At 41.9% G+C, this 15,707-nt stretch overlaps 1 protein-coding gene across 1 annotated transcript in view; it reads left to right on the forward strand.

Moving 5' to 3' along the window:
* LOC139477285 (matrilin-2-like) overlaps positions 1-6,246 on the forward strand; it is a 37,514-nt gene extending 31,268 nt beyond the window's left edge. The window contains exons 6-8 of the mRNA XM_071259832.1: positions 3,126-3,239; positions 3,998-4,111; positions 5,591-6,246. Of these exons, the coding sequence (XP_071115933.1) occupies positions 3,126-3,239; positions 3,998-4,111; positions 5,591-6,198 (836 nt within the window). The 3' untranslated portion in view covers positions 6,199-6,246. The remainder of the gene's footprint in view (positions 1-3,125; positions 3,240-3,997; positions 4,112-5,590) is intronic.
* Positions 6,247-15,707: the final 9,461 nt, after the last annotated feature.

Raw genomic sequence — 15,707 nt, forward strand, 5'->3', positions numbered from 1 at the left:
TTATTCCAAACATTCATAACGACCACATCCTGATTTCCAACTATTAGAAACATTCACAGCGACCATATTCTGATTTCCACCTATTCCAAACATTCATAACGACCATATACTGATTTTATGTATTCCAAACATTCATAGCCACCATATCCTGATTTCCACTTATTCCAAATCTTCATAGCGACCGTATCCTTATTTGCATCTATTCGAAACATTCATAGCGACCATATCCTGATTTGCATCTATTCCAAACATTCACAGCGACCATATCCTAATTAGCACATATTTCAAACATGCATCACGACCACATCCTGATTTCCACCTATTCGAGATCATAACGACCATATCCTGATTTGCACCTATTCGAAACATGCATAGCAACCATATCCTGATTTGCATGTATTCCAAACATTCATAACGAGCACAACCTGATTTCCACCTATTCCAAACATTCATAGCGACAATATCCTGATTTCCACCTATTCCAAACAATCATAACGACCACATCCTGATTTGCCACTATTCAAAACATTCATAGCGACCTCATCCTGATTTGCACCTATTCCAAACATTCACAGCGACCATATCCTGATTTCCACCTATTCCAACTATTCATAGCGACCATATCCTGATTTCCATGTATTCCAAACATTCATAACGACCACATCCTGATTTCCACCTATTCCAAACATTCATAGTTACCGTATCCTGATTTCCACCTATTCCAAACATGCAAAAAGACCACATCATGATTTCCACCTATTAAAGACCTTCATAGGGACCATATCCAGATTTCCACCTATTACAAACATGCATAGCGACCATATCCTGATTTCCACCTATTCCAAACATTCATAGCGACCATATCCTCATTTCCACTTATTCCAAATATTCATAACAACCATATCATGATTTCCACCTATTCCAAACATTCACAGCGACCATATCCTGATTTCCATCTATTCCAAACATTCATAGCGACCATATCCTGATTTCCACCTATTCCAAAAATTCATAGCGACCATATCCTGATTTGCACCTATTAGAGACATTTATAGCGACCATATCCTGATTTCCACCTATTCCAAACATTCATAATGACCATATCCTGATTTTATGTATTCCAAACATTCATAGCGACCATATCCTGATTTCCACCTATTCCAAGACTTCATTGCATCCGTATCCTGATTTCCACCTGTTCGAAACATTCATAGCGACCATATCCTGATTTGCATCTATTCGAAACATTCATAGCAACCATATCCTGATTTGCACCTATTGCAAACATTCATAGCAACCATATCCTGATTTGCACCTATTGCAAACATTTATAGCAACCATATCCTGATTTTCATCTATTCCAAACATTCATACTGACAACATACTGATATGCACCTATTCCAAACATTCATAGTGACCATATCCTGATTTGCATCTGCTGGAAGCATTCATAGCAATCATATCGTGATTTGCATCTATTCAAAACATTCATAACGACCTCATCCTGATTTGCACCTATTCCAAACATTCATAGCGACCATATCCTGATTTGCATCTATTCCAAACATTCATAGCGACCATATCCTGACTTGCACCCATTCCAAACATTCATAACGACCATATCCTGATTTTCCCCCATCTGGAACTATTATGGCGAAAACAACCTGATATATACCACTTCGAAACTGTCATGGTGACCCAACCCGATTATCTCCCTTTACAAAGTGTCATGTCGTTTACACACTGATTACCATCTTTATAAACTGTCATGATGACCCAACCTGCTCATCGACCACACCTGCTTACTACCCTTACAGACTGTTAACACACTGATTACAAGCCTTAAACAACTGTCATGGCGTCCACACACTAATTACCATCTTCAAACACTGGTATAGTGATCTGACCTGATTATCACTCTTTAAAAAACTGTCATGGCGACCACACTTGCTTATCATCCAAAACTGGCTCCCACAGGAAAAATTGCTTGGGTGAGATTAAGCGATATCTACACTGTAGATATCGCTGCAATGAAATTACATCACAGCGCTTTGCAGACGCATTGCAGACGCATTGCGTCACAATCATATGACATTACTACTGGCTCTGCTACTGAAGCTGTAAGCAGTACTTTTACACTTAAGACACTGCTAATTACTGTCTATAAACTGAAAAAGTTGGAAGATGATGTTGGATGATAAATAAAATCTTGCCCTTGTGTCCTTTGATATCAAATATATCAACACTCGTTGATAAAAGTGGAAAAAGTCCTCGGCAAGCCTCGGAGTATTCCCACTTTTATCAACTCATGTTGGTATATTTGATATAAAAAGACACTCGGGTGAGATCCTCTATTTATCACCCTTTACAAACTGTCATTTTGTTAAACATTTTGTTTACCATCTTTAAAAACTGTCATGGCGTCCGCACCTGCTTATCACCCTTACAAACTGTTAACACTGATTACCAACCTTCAACAACTGCCATGGCGTTCACGCACTAATTACCATCTTAAAAAACTGGCATAATGATCTGACCTGATTATCACTCTTTAAAAAACTGTCATGGCGACCACACTTGCTTATCACTCTTTAAAAATCAGAAATGGCGACCACATCCTTCTTATTATCCTTTACAAACTGGCATGGCGTTCACACACTAATCACCATCTTTAAAAACTGTCATGGTGACCCAAACTGATTATCACTCTTTAAAAAACTGGCATGGCGTCCACATCCTTCTTATTATCCTTTACAAACTGTCATGGCGTTCACACACTAATCACCATCTTTAAAAACTGTCATGGTGACCCAAACTGATTATCACTCTTTAAAAAACTGGCATGACGTCCACACCTGCTTATTACCCTTTACAAACTGTCATGTCATTTACACACTGACTACCATCTTTAAAAACTGTCATGATGACCCAAACTGATTATCGAGCTTTAAAAACTAGTATGGCGACCAAACCTTGATTATAAGATAAAAACCCTGTCATGGCATTGAGATACTGATTAGCAACCTTCAAACACTCTTATCTATTTGCATATAGGCTGTAGCGCTTTTATTCTTATTTCAAAACACTTTTTGGAAACTAATTAAGCTTTATATTTCAATTTGCAGAGGAATACGTCTGTGATAAACAGAAACCTTGTGCTAATGGTGGCACGTGCACAGAGATATGGAACGGCTACAGCTGCGCCTGTCTTCCTGGTTTTTCGGGTGTTAACTGTACAGGTAGGTTTCAGACTGGCTATGATGGAATGAGTTCGCTTCGACGCACCTTTAAAACTTTTTCAGCTATATGACGGCGTGTCAGATTGTTTTGTTTGTTTGTTTGCTGTATGACACCACACTCAGCAATATTCCAGCTTGATTATCACCATTTAAAAACTGTCATGGCGTTCACACAATAATTATCACCAGCCTAACCTATTTGCTACTGCTCCTCACTTCTTCTTTTTCGAAATTATCACCACTGAGGTCCACGCACTTTGTCCAGCGATGTGTTAGAGCTAAAAGCCCGTTGTGATAGAAACCATGGGGTTGTTCGTGTAAACACCCCTCCACTGCTGTCGGGAATTCATCATCGGACCGGAAATCGCGTTTACACACTGATTACCATCTGTCCTAGTGATCTAACCTGATTATCACCCTTTAAAAACAGAAATGGCGACCACACCTGCTTTTCCCCCTTTACAAACTGTCATGGCGTTTAAACACTAATTACCAGCCTTTAACAACTGTCATGGCATTCACACTCTAATTACCATCTTCAAAAACGTTTAAGGCGACCACATTCTGATGATCGCGCTTTAAAAACTAGTATGGCGACCAAACCTTGATTATAAGAATAAAAAAGCCTGTCATGGCACTGGGATACTGATTAGCAACCTTCAAAAACTCTTATCTATTTGCATATAGGCTGTAGCTCTTTTATTCTTATTTCAAAACACTTTTTGGAAACTAATTAAGCTTCATATTTCAAATTGCAGATGAAAACGTCTGTTTTACACAGAAACCTTGTGCTAATGGGGGCACGTGCACGGAGACATCGAACGGCTACAGCTGCGCCTGTCTGCCTGGTTTTTTGGGCGTGAACTGTACAGGTAGGTTTCAGAGTGGCCATGATGGAATGAGTTCGCTTCAACGCACCTTTAAGACTTTTTCAGCTATATTACGGCGTGTCAGCAATATTTCAGCTTGATTATCACCATTTAAAAACTGTTATGGCGTTCACACAATAATTATCACCACTTCGAAACTGTCATACCAGCCACAGCCTGATTCTCACCGCCTGCGGACTTCTCACAGCAACCGGACACTTATTTTCATCCTTTCAAAACTGTTTTGGCGTCCAAATCTTGATTTTCAAGAACTCGATACTGTCATAGAGACAATAACCTGATTCAGACCCCTTCAGAATTTCGCACCTTTGAAATTGTTATGCGACCACTTCCTGATTTTCAATCCTTCGAAAGGATTGTCCACACACTGATTTTCGCCCCCTGAAAACTGCTTTAGAGTCCATACTTAGATGTGCACCCATTCAAAACTCTACACAGATGTCAACCCCTTCGGAACTGTCATGATTGTCCACACCCAGATCCTCCCCTACCCCACCCTCCACAAAACTGTTTTGGCGTCCATACCTTGATGTTTACAGTGACCACACTCTGATTTTCATACATGAAGAACTATCATGGCGGATATACCCTGATGTTCAACCCATTGAAACTGTCATGGCGACGATGGCAATATTTTCCCTCATTCAGAACTGTTATGGAAACCATATTCTGATTATCACCCTTTTGAAACTGTCATAGCGACCACTACCTGATTATCACCTTTTACATCCCGTCTTGGTGTTCGCACACTAATAACCACCCTTTACAAACAGCCATTGCGTCCAAACACTGATTAACAACCTTCAAAACCATTCACGGTATTCACACACTGATTATGACACTTTAAAAACTGTCATGGCGTGCAGACACTGATTTCCACCCTTCTGAAATTGTCATGAAGACCATGCCCTGATTATCACAATTAAAAACAACTTTCACAATTGTCGCCTCTATGAACAGTTTTTCAGTAACACTAGTCATAGGAATTGCACTCTTCACGATTGAGAACATATTTTGGTAGCAGAAGTAGTGGTAGTTGCAGCAGCTGCATATGTCGAAGATGCTCAATACATTTACTGTCAATAACAATTTTAAACTCCAAAATGCCCATATCAAGGAAAACCTTCAGTCAGAATATAAATGTAGACAAAACAAAATCTGGAGTTAAGAGCTGAATGCTCGCCATAAAGTTAAAGCCACAAATACTTATGCTGTACCTATCCTTTCGTATTCTGTTGGTGTTATTGTTTGAACGAAACAAGAAATTCACTGCATTGACGCCCTCACACGGAGAATCATGTCAGACAATAGAGCCAACCATCCTCGTTCTCCTTAATCGACTATATTTACAAATCGATCTATCTATTTATCTTGTCTTATGTGTAACATTGTAACAAAGAACAAAGTCCCTTCATCTACAAACTAGGAACAATCTTTACATATTGTACGTTTATTTTCCAGTTTCCAGTGACAGGAAGCTAGATATCCTGATTGTAGAAGATGTATCGCGCTCCATCGGCAAACCTAACTTTGACGAAATGAAACAATTCCAAGAGAGTATGGTAAACTCTACCACCATAGGCCGGGATGCTGTTAACGTTGCTTTGATAGCATTCTCTTCAAACGCTAGAGTGGTATTCAGATTCACTGAATATAGCAACAACAAGTCTGGTGTTCTGTCAGCTCTCCAGCAGCAGACATACGAAGAGGGTCCCTCTACGAACATTGGAGATGCCATCAAGCTGGCTACAAGTACAATTTTCAATGGCGACCGCAATGACGCTGACAACAAGGTGATCATGTTTACCGATGGGTACACCACAATGGAGGACCGGGAGGCCATTGCTGCCAGTATTGGTTCTCTGAAAGCCAAAGCTGAGGTATTTGTTGTTGCTATCTCGGAAGTAGATGCGAATTCCACAATCCACCTAATTGCTTCGAGACCTTCAAACATCTTCCAGGTTGGCTCCCCTGATACAGTCAGTGCTATCCTACAGAAGCTGATGGCTGGTCCCGTTCTGTTACAGAACAGCTACGCCCAGCCGCCCAGAAATGCAAGACGGGGATGAAATAGCTGCACTAAATGTTATTTCGTAACCAATAAATGGTCTGCATATGCTGCGAGTTTGTTGTTTCGAGGACGATAAGGGGGCGCGGGCGTATGTGCGTGCGTGCGTGCGTGCGTGCGTGCGTGCGTGCGTGCGTGCGTGCGTGCGTGCGTGCGTGCGTGCGTGCGTGCGTGCGTGCGTGCGTGCGTGCGTGCGTGCGTGCGTGCGTGCGTGCGTGCGTGCGTGCGTGCGTGCGTGCGTGCCTGCGTGCGTGCCTGCGTGCGTGCGTGCGTGCGTGCGTGCGTGCGTGTGTGTGTGTGTGGCAACTGCATTGCCTCTACTGACTCTTCACTAAAGCACAGCCAACAGCCATTGCTGACTGTTTGGTAAAGCAAAGCCAACAGCAGTGGCATTGATAAATCTTTAATGCATTACTGACTTTATAGTCAAGCCATACCAAGAGCAGAGCCATTGCTGCCTGTTTAGTGCAGCAAAGCAAACAGAGGCTCTGCTGACTGTTTCGTGAAGTAAAATCAACTGCATTAGCTCTACTGACTGTATAGTAATAGCAGTGGCTTAATTGATTGTTTAGTGAAGAACAGCCATCGGCAGGGGCATTACTGACTGTTTCGTAAAGCAATACCAATAGCAGGGGCATTGATGATTGCTTAGTGAAGCCATACCAACAACAGGGGCATTACTGACTGTTTAGTAAAGCCATACCAACAGCAGGGGCATTACTGACTGTTTAGTGAAGCAATGCCAACAGCAGGGGCATTACTGACTGTTTAGTGAAGCAATACCAACAAAAGGGGATTAATGATTCCTTACTGAAGCACAGCCAACACCTGGGGCATCACTGACTGTTAAGTAAAGCCATACCAACAGCAGGGACATTACTGACTGTTTAGTAAAGAAATACCAACAAAAGGGGCATTACTGACTGTATAGTGAAGCAATACCAAGAGCAGACGCATTTATGACTGTTTATTGAAGAAATACCAAGGGCAGGGGCATTACTGACTGTTTAGTGAAGCAATACCAACAGCAGAGGCAATAATGACTGTTAAGTAAAGCAATACCAACATCAGGGGCATTACTGACTGTTAAGTAAAGCCATACCAACAGCAGCGGCATTACTGACTGTTTAGTAAAGAAATACCAACAGCAGTGGCATGATTGACTGTTTATTGAAGTAATACCAACATCAGGGGCATTACTGACTGTTAAGTAAAGCCATACCAACAGAAGGGGCATTACTGACTGTTTAGTAAAGCAATACCAACACCACGGGCATTACTGACTGTTTAATGAAGCAATACCTACCGCAGGGGCATTACTGACTGCTTAGTAAAGCAATACCAACATCAGGGGCATTACTGACTGCTTAGTAAAGCAATACCAACATCAGGGGCATTACTGACTGTTAAGTAAATCAATACCGACATCAGGGGCATTACTGACTGTTTAGTAAAGCAATACCAACACCAGGGACATTGCTGACTGTTTAATGAAGCAATACCAACACCAGGGGCATTACTATGTGTAGAGTAAAGCAATACCAACACCAGGGCCATTGCTGACTCTTTAATGAAGCAATACCTACCGCAGGGGCATTACTAAGTGTATAGTAAAGCAATACCAACAGCAGGGGCATTACTGACTGTTAAGTAAAGCAATACCAACATCAGCGGCATTACTGACTGTTTAGTGAAGCAATACCAACAGCAGTGGCATTATTGACTGTTTATTGAAGCAATCCCAACACCAGGGGCATAACTGACAGTTGAATGAAGCAATACCAACATCAGGGGCATTACTGACTGTTTAGTAAAGAAATACCAACAGCTGGGGCATTACTGACTGTTTAGTGAAGCAATACCAACATCAGGGGCATTACTGACTGTTTAGTGAAACAATACCAACATCAGGCGCATTACTGACTGCTTAGTAAAGCAATACCAACACCAGGGGCATTACTGACTGTTTAGTTAAGCAATACCAACAGCAGAGGCAATGATGACTGTTAAGTAAAGGAATACCAACAAAAGGGGCATTGATGATTCCTTACTGAAGCACAGCCAACATCTGGGGCATTACTGGCTGTTAAGTAAAGCAATATCAGTAGCAGGAGATTGATGACTGTTTAGTAAAGCAATACCAACATCAGAGGCATTACTGATTCTTTAGTAAAGAAATACCAACAGCAGGGGCATTACCGACTGTTTCGTGAAGCAATACCAACAAAAGGGGCATTGATGATTCCTTACTGAAGCACAGCCAACACCTGGGGCATTACTGACTATTAAGTAAAGAAATACCACCAGCAGGGGCATTACTGACTGTATAGTGGAGCAAAACCAACAGCAGGGGCATTGCTGACTGTTAAGTAAAGAAATACCAACAGCAGGGGCATGATTGACTGTTTATTGAAGCAATACCAACATCAGGGTCATTACTGACTGTATAGTGAAGCAATACCAACAGCAGGGGCATTACTGACTGTTTAGTAAAGAAATACCAAGAGCAGGAGCATGATTCACTGTTTATTGAAGCAATACCAACATCAGGGGTATTACTGACTGCTTAGTAAAGCAATACCAACACCAGGGGCATTACTGACTGTTTAATGAAGCAATACCAACACCAGGGGCATTACTGACTGTTTAGTAAAGCAATACGAACAGCAGTGGCATTATTGACTGTTTATTGAAGCAATACCAACACCAGGGGCATTACTGACTGTTGAGTGAAGCAATACCAACATCAGGGGCATTACTGACTGTTTAGTAAAGAAATACCAATAGCAGAGGCATTTCTGACTGTTTAGTGAAGCAATACCAACAGCAGGGGCATCATTGACTGTTTAGTGAAGCAATACCAACAAAAGGGGCATTGATGATTCCTTACTGAAGCACAGCCAACACCTGGGGCATTACTGACTGTTAAGTAAAGAAATACCACCAGCAGGGGCATTGCTGACTTTTAAGTAAAGAAATACCAACATCAGGGTCATTATTGACTGTTTATTGAAGCAATGCAAAGACCAGGGGCATTACTGACTGCTTAGTAAAGCCATACCAACAGCAGGGGCATTACTGACTGTTAAGTAAGGCCATACCAACAGCAGGGGCATTACTGACTGTTTAGTAAGGCCATACCAACAGCAGGGGCATTACTGACTGTTAAGTAAAGAAATACCACCAGCAGGGGCATTGCTGACTTTTAAGTAAAGAAATACCAACATCAGGGTCATTATTGACTGTTTATTGAAGCAATGCAAAGACCAGGGGCATTACTGACTGTTAAGTAAAGGAATACCAACAACAGGGGCATTACTGACTGCTTAGTAAAGCCATACCAACAGCAGGGGCATTACTGACTGTTAAGTAAGGCCATACCAACAGCAGGGGAATTACTGACTGTTTAGTAAAGCAATACCAACAGCAGAGGCATTACTGACTGTTTAGTAAAGCAATACCAACAGCAGAGGCAATGATGACTGTTAAGTAAAGGAATACCAACAAAAGGGGCATTGATGATTCCTTACTGAAGCACAGCCAACATCTGGGGCATTACTGGCTGTTAAGTAAAGAAATATCAGTAGCAGGGTATTGATGACTGTTTAGTAAAGCAATACCAACAGCAGATGCATTACTGATTCTTTAGTGAAGCAATACCAACAGCAGAGGCATTACTGACTCTTAAGTGAAGCAATACCAACAAAAGGGGCATTGACGATTCCTTACTGAAGCACAGCCAACACCTGGGGCATTACTGACTGTATAGTGAAGCAAAACCAACAGCAGGGGCATTGCTGACTGTTAAGTAAAGAAATTACACCAGCAGTGGCATGATTGACTGTTTATTGAAGCAATACCAACAGCAGGGGCATTACTGACTGTTTAGTAAAGACATACCAACAGCAGGGGCATTACCGACTGTTTAGTGAAGCAATACCAACAGCAGAGGCATTACTGACTCTTAAGTGAAGCAATACCAACAAAAGGGGCATTGACGATTCCTTACTGAAGCACAGCCAACACATGGGGCATTACTGACTGTATAGTGAAGCAAAACCAACAGCAGGGGCATTGCTGACTGTTAAGTAAAGAAATACCAACAGCAGTGGCATGATTGACTGTTTATTGAAGCAATACCAACAGCAGGGGCATTACTGACTGTTTAGTAAAGACATACCAACAGCAGGGGCATTACCGACTGTTTAGTGAAGCAATACCAACAGCAGAGGCATTACTGACTCTTAAGTGAAGCAATACCAACAAAAGGGGCATTGACGATTCCTTACTGAAGCACAGCCAACACATGGGGCATTACTGACTGTATAGTGAAGCAAAACCAACAGCAGGGGCATTGCTGACTGTTAAGTAAAGAAATACCAACAGCAGTGGCATGATTGACTGTTTATTGAAGCAATACCAACAGCAGGGGCATTACTGACTGTTTAGTAAAGACATACCAACAGCAGGGGCATAACCGACTGTTTAGTGAAGCAAAACCAACAGCTGGGGCATTACTGACTGTTTATTGAAGCAATACCAACAAAAGGGGCATTGATGATTCCTTACTGAAGCACAGCCAACACCTGGGGCATTACTGACTGTTAAGTAAAGAAATACCACCAGCAGGGGCATTGCTGACTGTTAAGAAAATAAATACAAACAGCAGTGGCATGATTGACTGTTTATTGAAGCAATACCAACATCAGGGGCATTACTGACTGTTTAGTAAAGAAATACCAACAGCAGAGGCAATAATGAATGTTAAGTAATGCAATACCAACATCAGGGGCATAACTGAATGCTTAGTAAAGCCATACCAACAGCAGGGGCATTACTGACTGTTAAGTAAAGCCATACCAACAGCAGCGGCATGATTGACTGTTTATTGAAGCAATATCAACATCAGGGGCATTACTGACTGCTTAGTAAAGCCATACCAACAGCAGGGGCATTACTGACTGTTTAAGGAAGCAATACCAACACCAGGGGCATTACTGACTGTTTAATGAAGCAATACCAACACCAGGGCCATTAGTGACTGTTTAGTAAAGCAATACCAACAGCAGAGGCAATGATGACTGTTAAGTGAAGCAATACCAACAAAAGGGGCATTGATGATTCCTTACTGAAGCACAGCCAACATCTGGGGCATTACTGGCTGTTAAGTAAAGCCATACCAACACCAGGGGCATTACTGACTGTTTAGTAAAGCAATACCAACAGCAGTGGCATTATTGACTGTTTATTGAAGCAATGCCAACACCAGGGACATTACTGACTGTTTAGTAAAGAAATACCAACAGCAGGGACATTACTGACTGTTTAGTAAAGCAATACCAACAAAAGGGGCATTGATGATTCCTTACTGAAGCACAGCCAACACCTGGGGTATTACTGACTGTTACGTAAAGAAATACCAACAGCAGTGGCATTATTGACTGTTTATTGATGCAATACCAACATCAGGGGCATTACTGACTGTTGAGTGAAGCAATACCAACAGCAGTGGCTCTTCTGACTGTTTAGTAAAGCAATACCAAAAGCAGTGGATCTTCTGACTGCTTAGTAAGGCAATATCAATAGCAGGGGATTGATGACTGTTTAGTAAAGCAATACCAACAGCAGGGACATTACTAACTGTTTCGTACAGAACAGTCAACGCCAGGGGCTTTGATGACTCTTTAGTGAAGGACTGGCAAAAGCAGGGCAATTGATGACTGTTTAGTAAAGCAATACCAACACTAGGGGCATTGATGACTCATCAAAGAAGCACATCCATCAGCAAGGGCATTACTGACTGTTTAGTAAACCAAAGCCAAAACCAGGGGCATTACTTACTGTTTCGTAAAGCAATACCAAGAGCAGGGGCATAACTTACTGCTTAGTAAAGCCATACCAACAGCAATGGCATTACTGACTGTTGAGTAAAGCAATACCTACAGCAGTGGCTCTTCTGACTGTTTAGTAAAGCAATACCAAAAGCAGTGGATCTTCTGACTGTTTAGTAAGGCAATATCAATAGCAGGGGATTGATGACTGTTTAGTAAAGCAACACCAACAGCAGGGACATTGCTAACTGTTTCGTACAGAACAGTCAACGCCAGGGGCTTTGATGACTCTTTAGTGAAGGACTGACAAAAGCAGGGCCATTGATGACTGTTTAGTAAAGCAATACCAACATCAGGAGCATAACTCTATGTTTAGTGAAGCAATATCAATAGCAGGGGTTTGATGGCTGTATAGTAAAGAAATATCAAAAGCAGGGGTTTGTTGACTGTTTAGTAAAGCAATACCAAAAACAGGGGCATTACTGACTGCTTTGTACAGAACAGCCAACGCAAGGGGCTTTGATGACTCTTTAGTGAAGCAATACCAAAAGCAGAGGCATTGATGACTGTTTAGTAAAGCACGGCGAACAGGGGCGTTACTTATCTTTAGTGAAGCAATAACAACAGCAGCGGCATTATTGACTGTTTAGTAAAGCAACACGTACAGAAGGGGCATTACTGACTGTTTAGTGAAGCAAGACAAACAGCAGTTGCTCTATTGACTGTTTAGTGACGCAATACCAGCAATAATAGCAGGGGCATTGCTGACTGTTAAGTGAAGCAACATCAGAAGTGACTTTGCTGAATGTTTAGTAAAGCAATACCAACAGCAGGGGCATTGCTGACTGTCTAGTGAAACAATACCAACAGCAGGGGCATTGCTGACTGTCTAGTGAAACAATACCAACAGCAGGGGCATTGCTGACTGTCTAGTGAAACAATAGCAACAGCAGGGGTGTTGCTGACTGTCTAGTGAAACAACACCAACAGCAGGGGCATTGCTGACTCTCTAGTGAAACAATACCAACAGCAGGGGCATTGATGACTGTCTAGTGAAACAATACCAACAGCAGGGGCATTGCTGACTCTCTAGTGAAACAATACCAACAGCAGGGGCATTGCTGACTCTCTAGTGAAACAAGACCAAAAGCAGTGGCTCTTCTGACTGTTTAGTTAAGCAATATCAATAGCAGGGGCATTGATGATTCCTTACTGAAGCACAGCCAACACCTGGGGCATTACTGACTGTTTCGTAAAGCAATACCAACAACAAGGGCATTACTGACTGTTAAGTGAAGCAATACCAACAGCAGTGGAATTGGCGACTGTTTAGTGAAGTACATCCAACAGCACTGGAATTGATCACCGTTTGGTGAAGCAGAGCCAACAGGGGCACTACTGACTGTTTAGTGAAGCAAAACCAACACTGGTATTGCTGACTAATTAATGAAGCAATACCAACAGTGACATCTCTGACTGTTTAGTAAAGCATTACCAACAGCATGGGGCATTACTGACTGCTTAGTCAAGCACACTTAACAGTGGTATTGCTGACTGTTTACTGAAGAAAACCAACAGTGGCATTTCTGATCAGTTTGTGAAGCACTACCAACAGTGACATTGCTGATTGTTTAGTAAAGCAAGGTGATGGTTCTGTTGGTTTGATTTCTGGTGTAGGTGATGGGACTGTTTGGTTTTTGGTGGTGTATATGATGGGAATGTATGGGTGATGTCGGTGTTGGTGATTGTTCTGTTGGTTTGAATATGGTGTAGGTGATGGGAGTGTTGGGGTGATGTCGGTGTAGGTGATGGGAGTGTTGGTTTGATTGTGGTGTAGGTGATGGTTCTGTTGGTTTCATTGTGGTGTAGGTGATGGGACTGTTCTGTTGGTTGTGGTGTACTTGATGGGACTGTTGGGGTGATGTCGGTGTAGGTTATGGGACTTTGGTTGGTGGTGGTGTATATGATGGGACTGCTTGGGTGATGTCGGTGTAGGTCATGGTTCTGTTGGTTGGTTGGTCTGATAATGATTCAGATGATGCCTCTGTGCTCAAGTAACAGTCTGCAGATGGCGTTAATAGCAACTTTTTACTTCATGTTTGTACTTTCCACATGCCACACAGGATTGTGGACTTCAAATGACAGAGGAAATGAAGAATAGGTCTGTCATTTTGGGGAATATTGACAACAAGTTGTGCCAACCTTACTGCCAGATAACTTATTTTTTGCATCCTGTCGAACATCCAGTGTCCGTCCTCAGAATCATCCAAATGTAAGATATGTTTATGTCATATGGATGTGTGTAGATGTGTGTAGATGTGTGACGGCGTGTTAATCACAGCTAGGATCACAAATCCAACTTATTGAATAAAGCACTTTGGGGTTAAACCAAAGCCTACAAGATGAAAGGTGATCAGCAAGCTTTATGCTTTAGCAACACAATGATGAATGTTATAAACATGTGTGCCAACTTTATATCATTGATGATAAAGCTGAATAAGCAAGCTTAATGCATTAGTCGACACATACATATACAACACAATATGGTTAAGGCTATTTTTCAGGGGATTATTAGTTGCAGAAGACCGAGGTGTGCCGAGCTCAGCGATTGAACAGACAGGGGGCCCTGCAAATGAAAATGGCCTGACAGATAGCATGACCTTAATAATAACTATAATAGAACTTGTCCTTGGCATCATAATACCCCCAAACAACACAGAGAAATCAAACAACCTGAAGTTCTACCATGGCCTTATATTTCGCCAATATTTGAGGGAGACAACTTTGTGAGCTATTCAAACCTTCGGATGGTTTGCAATTATTGGGAATGAACGTAGGGCCATGCTTGTTCCCATTATACAGGGATTCTAAGCTTAATGTAAAACATCAAATTCTCTATCATCCGTGGAATTGACCCACAGGCGAGAATATTTTCTTGTGCTTAAAACTCATGTTTTTGTTTTGCAAATACATGAGTAGTGCCTACAAGCATCAGGACACATGATGCAACTCATTTTAACCCATTTCAACTTGTGGAAATATTTCGCCCATGGGCAGGCCCATGATTGGTCTTTAATATTATAGTCAAATGTTAACGGCCTATGTTTTTAAGTGGGTTTTGCTTTTCATTCACATACCAGTGATCACACTGGGCAAATACGTGACACATTATGGGCGATATACAGGTGCACGTGCGCAGGTGAGGTCAAATTGGGTTTACGTCGGGTCCAAGATTATTGCACTAATACAGCGACTGCATGCACGTGTGTGTGTTTGGCTGCTGGTACTAGTATGGACTGATGCCGATTCATAGTGCTAGCTCATTGAGATACCATGCCGCAGTTTAACATGAATACCCCACTCAGATACAGAAAACTGACTCCAAGCCGACCAGTCCTTGTTTTAGCCCCATAGTGCCGAGCGCCAGATAGGGTCACAACAAGTACCATCTTTAAACGTATTTTGGTATGACGCAGCCGGGGATCGAACCCCAGACCTTCCGCTCTCCGGGCGGACGCTCTATCATTACACCATGGAGGCGGTTTGCGCGCATTGTAATGAAGAAGACCGATTCGTCTTTCATTGCATAACGTCTAGCTGAATATCTCATCTTCTAACGAAATCTCGAAATACTTGTTTTATTATATGAGGTGTCGAACTGACCAATGGGAATTGTATC

The sequence above is a fragment of the Haliotis cracherodii genome, unplaced genomic scaffold, assembly GCF_022045235.1.
Source record: "Haliotis cracherodii isolate W230 unplaced genomic scaffold, xgHalCrac1.p SCAF_32, whole genome shotgun sequence".
Taxonomy (NCBI): Eukaryota; Metazoa; Mollusca; class Gastropoda; order Lepetellida; family Haliotidae; genus Haliotis; species Haliotis cracherodii.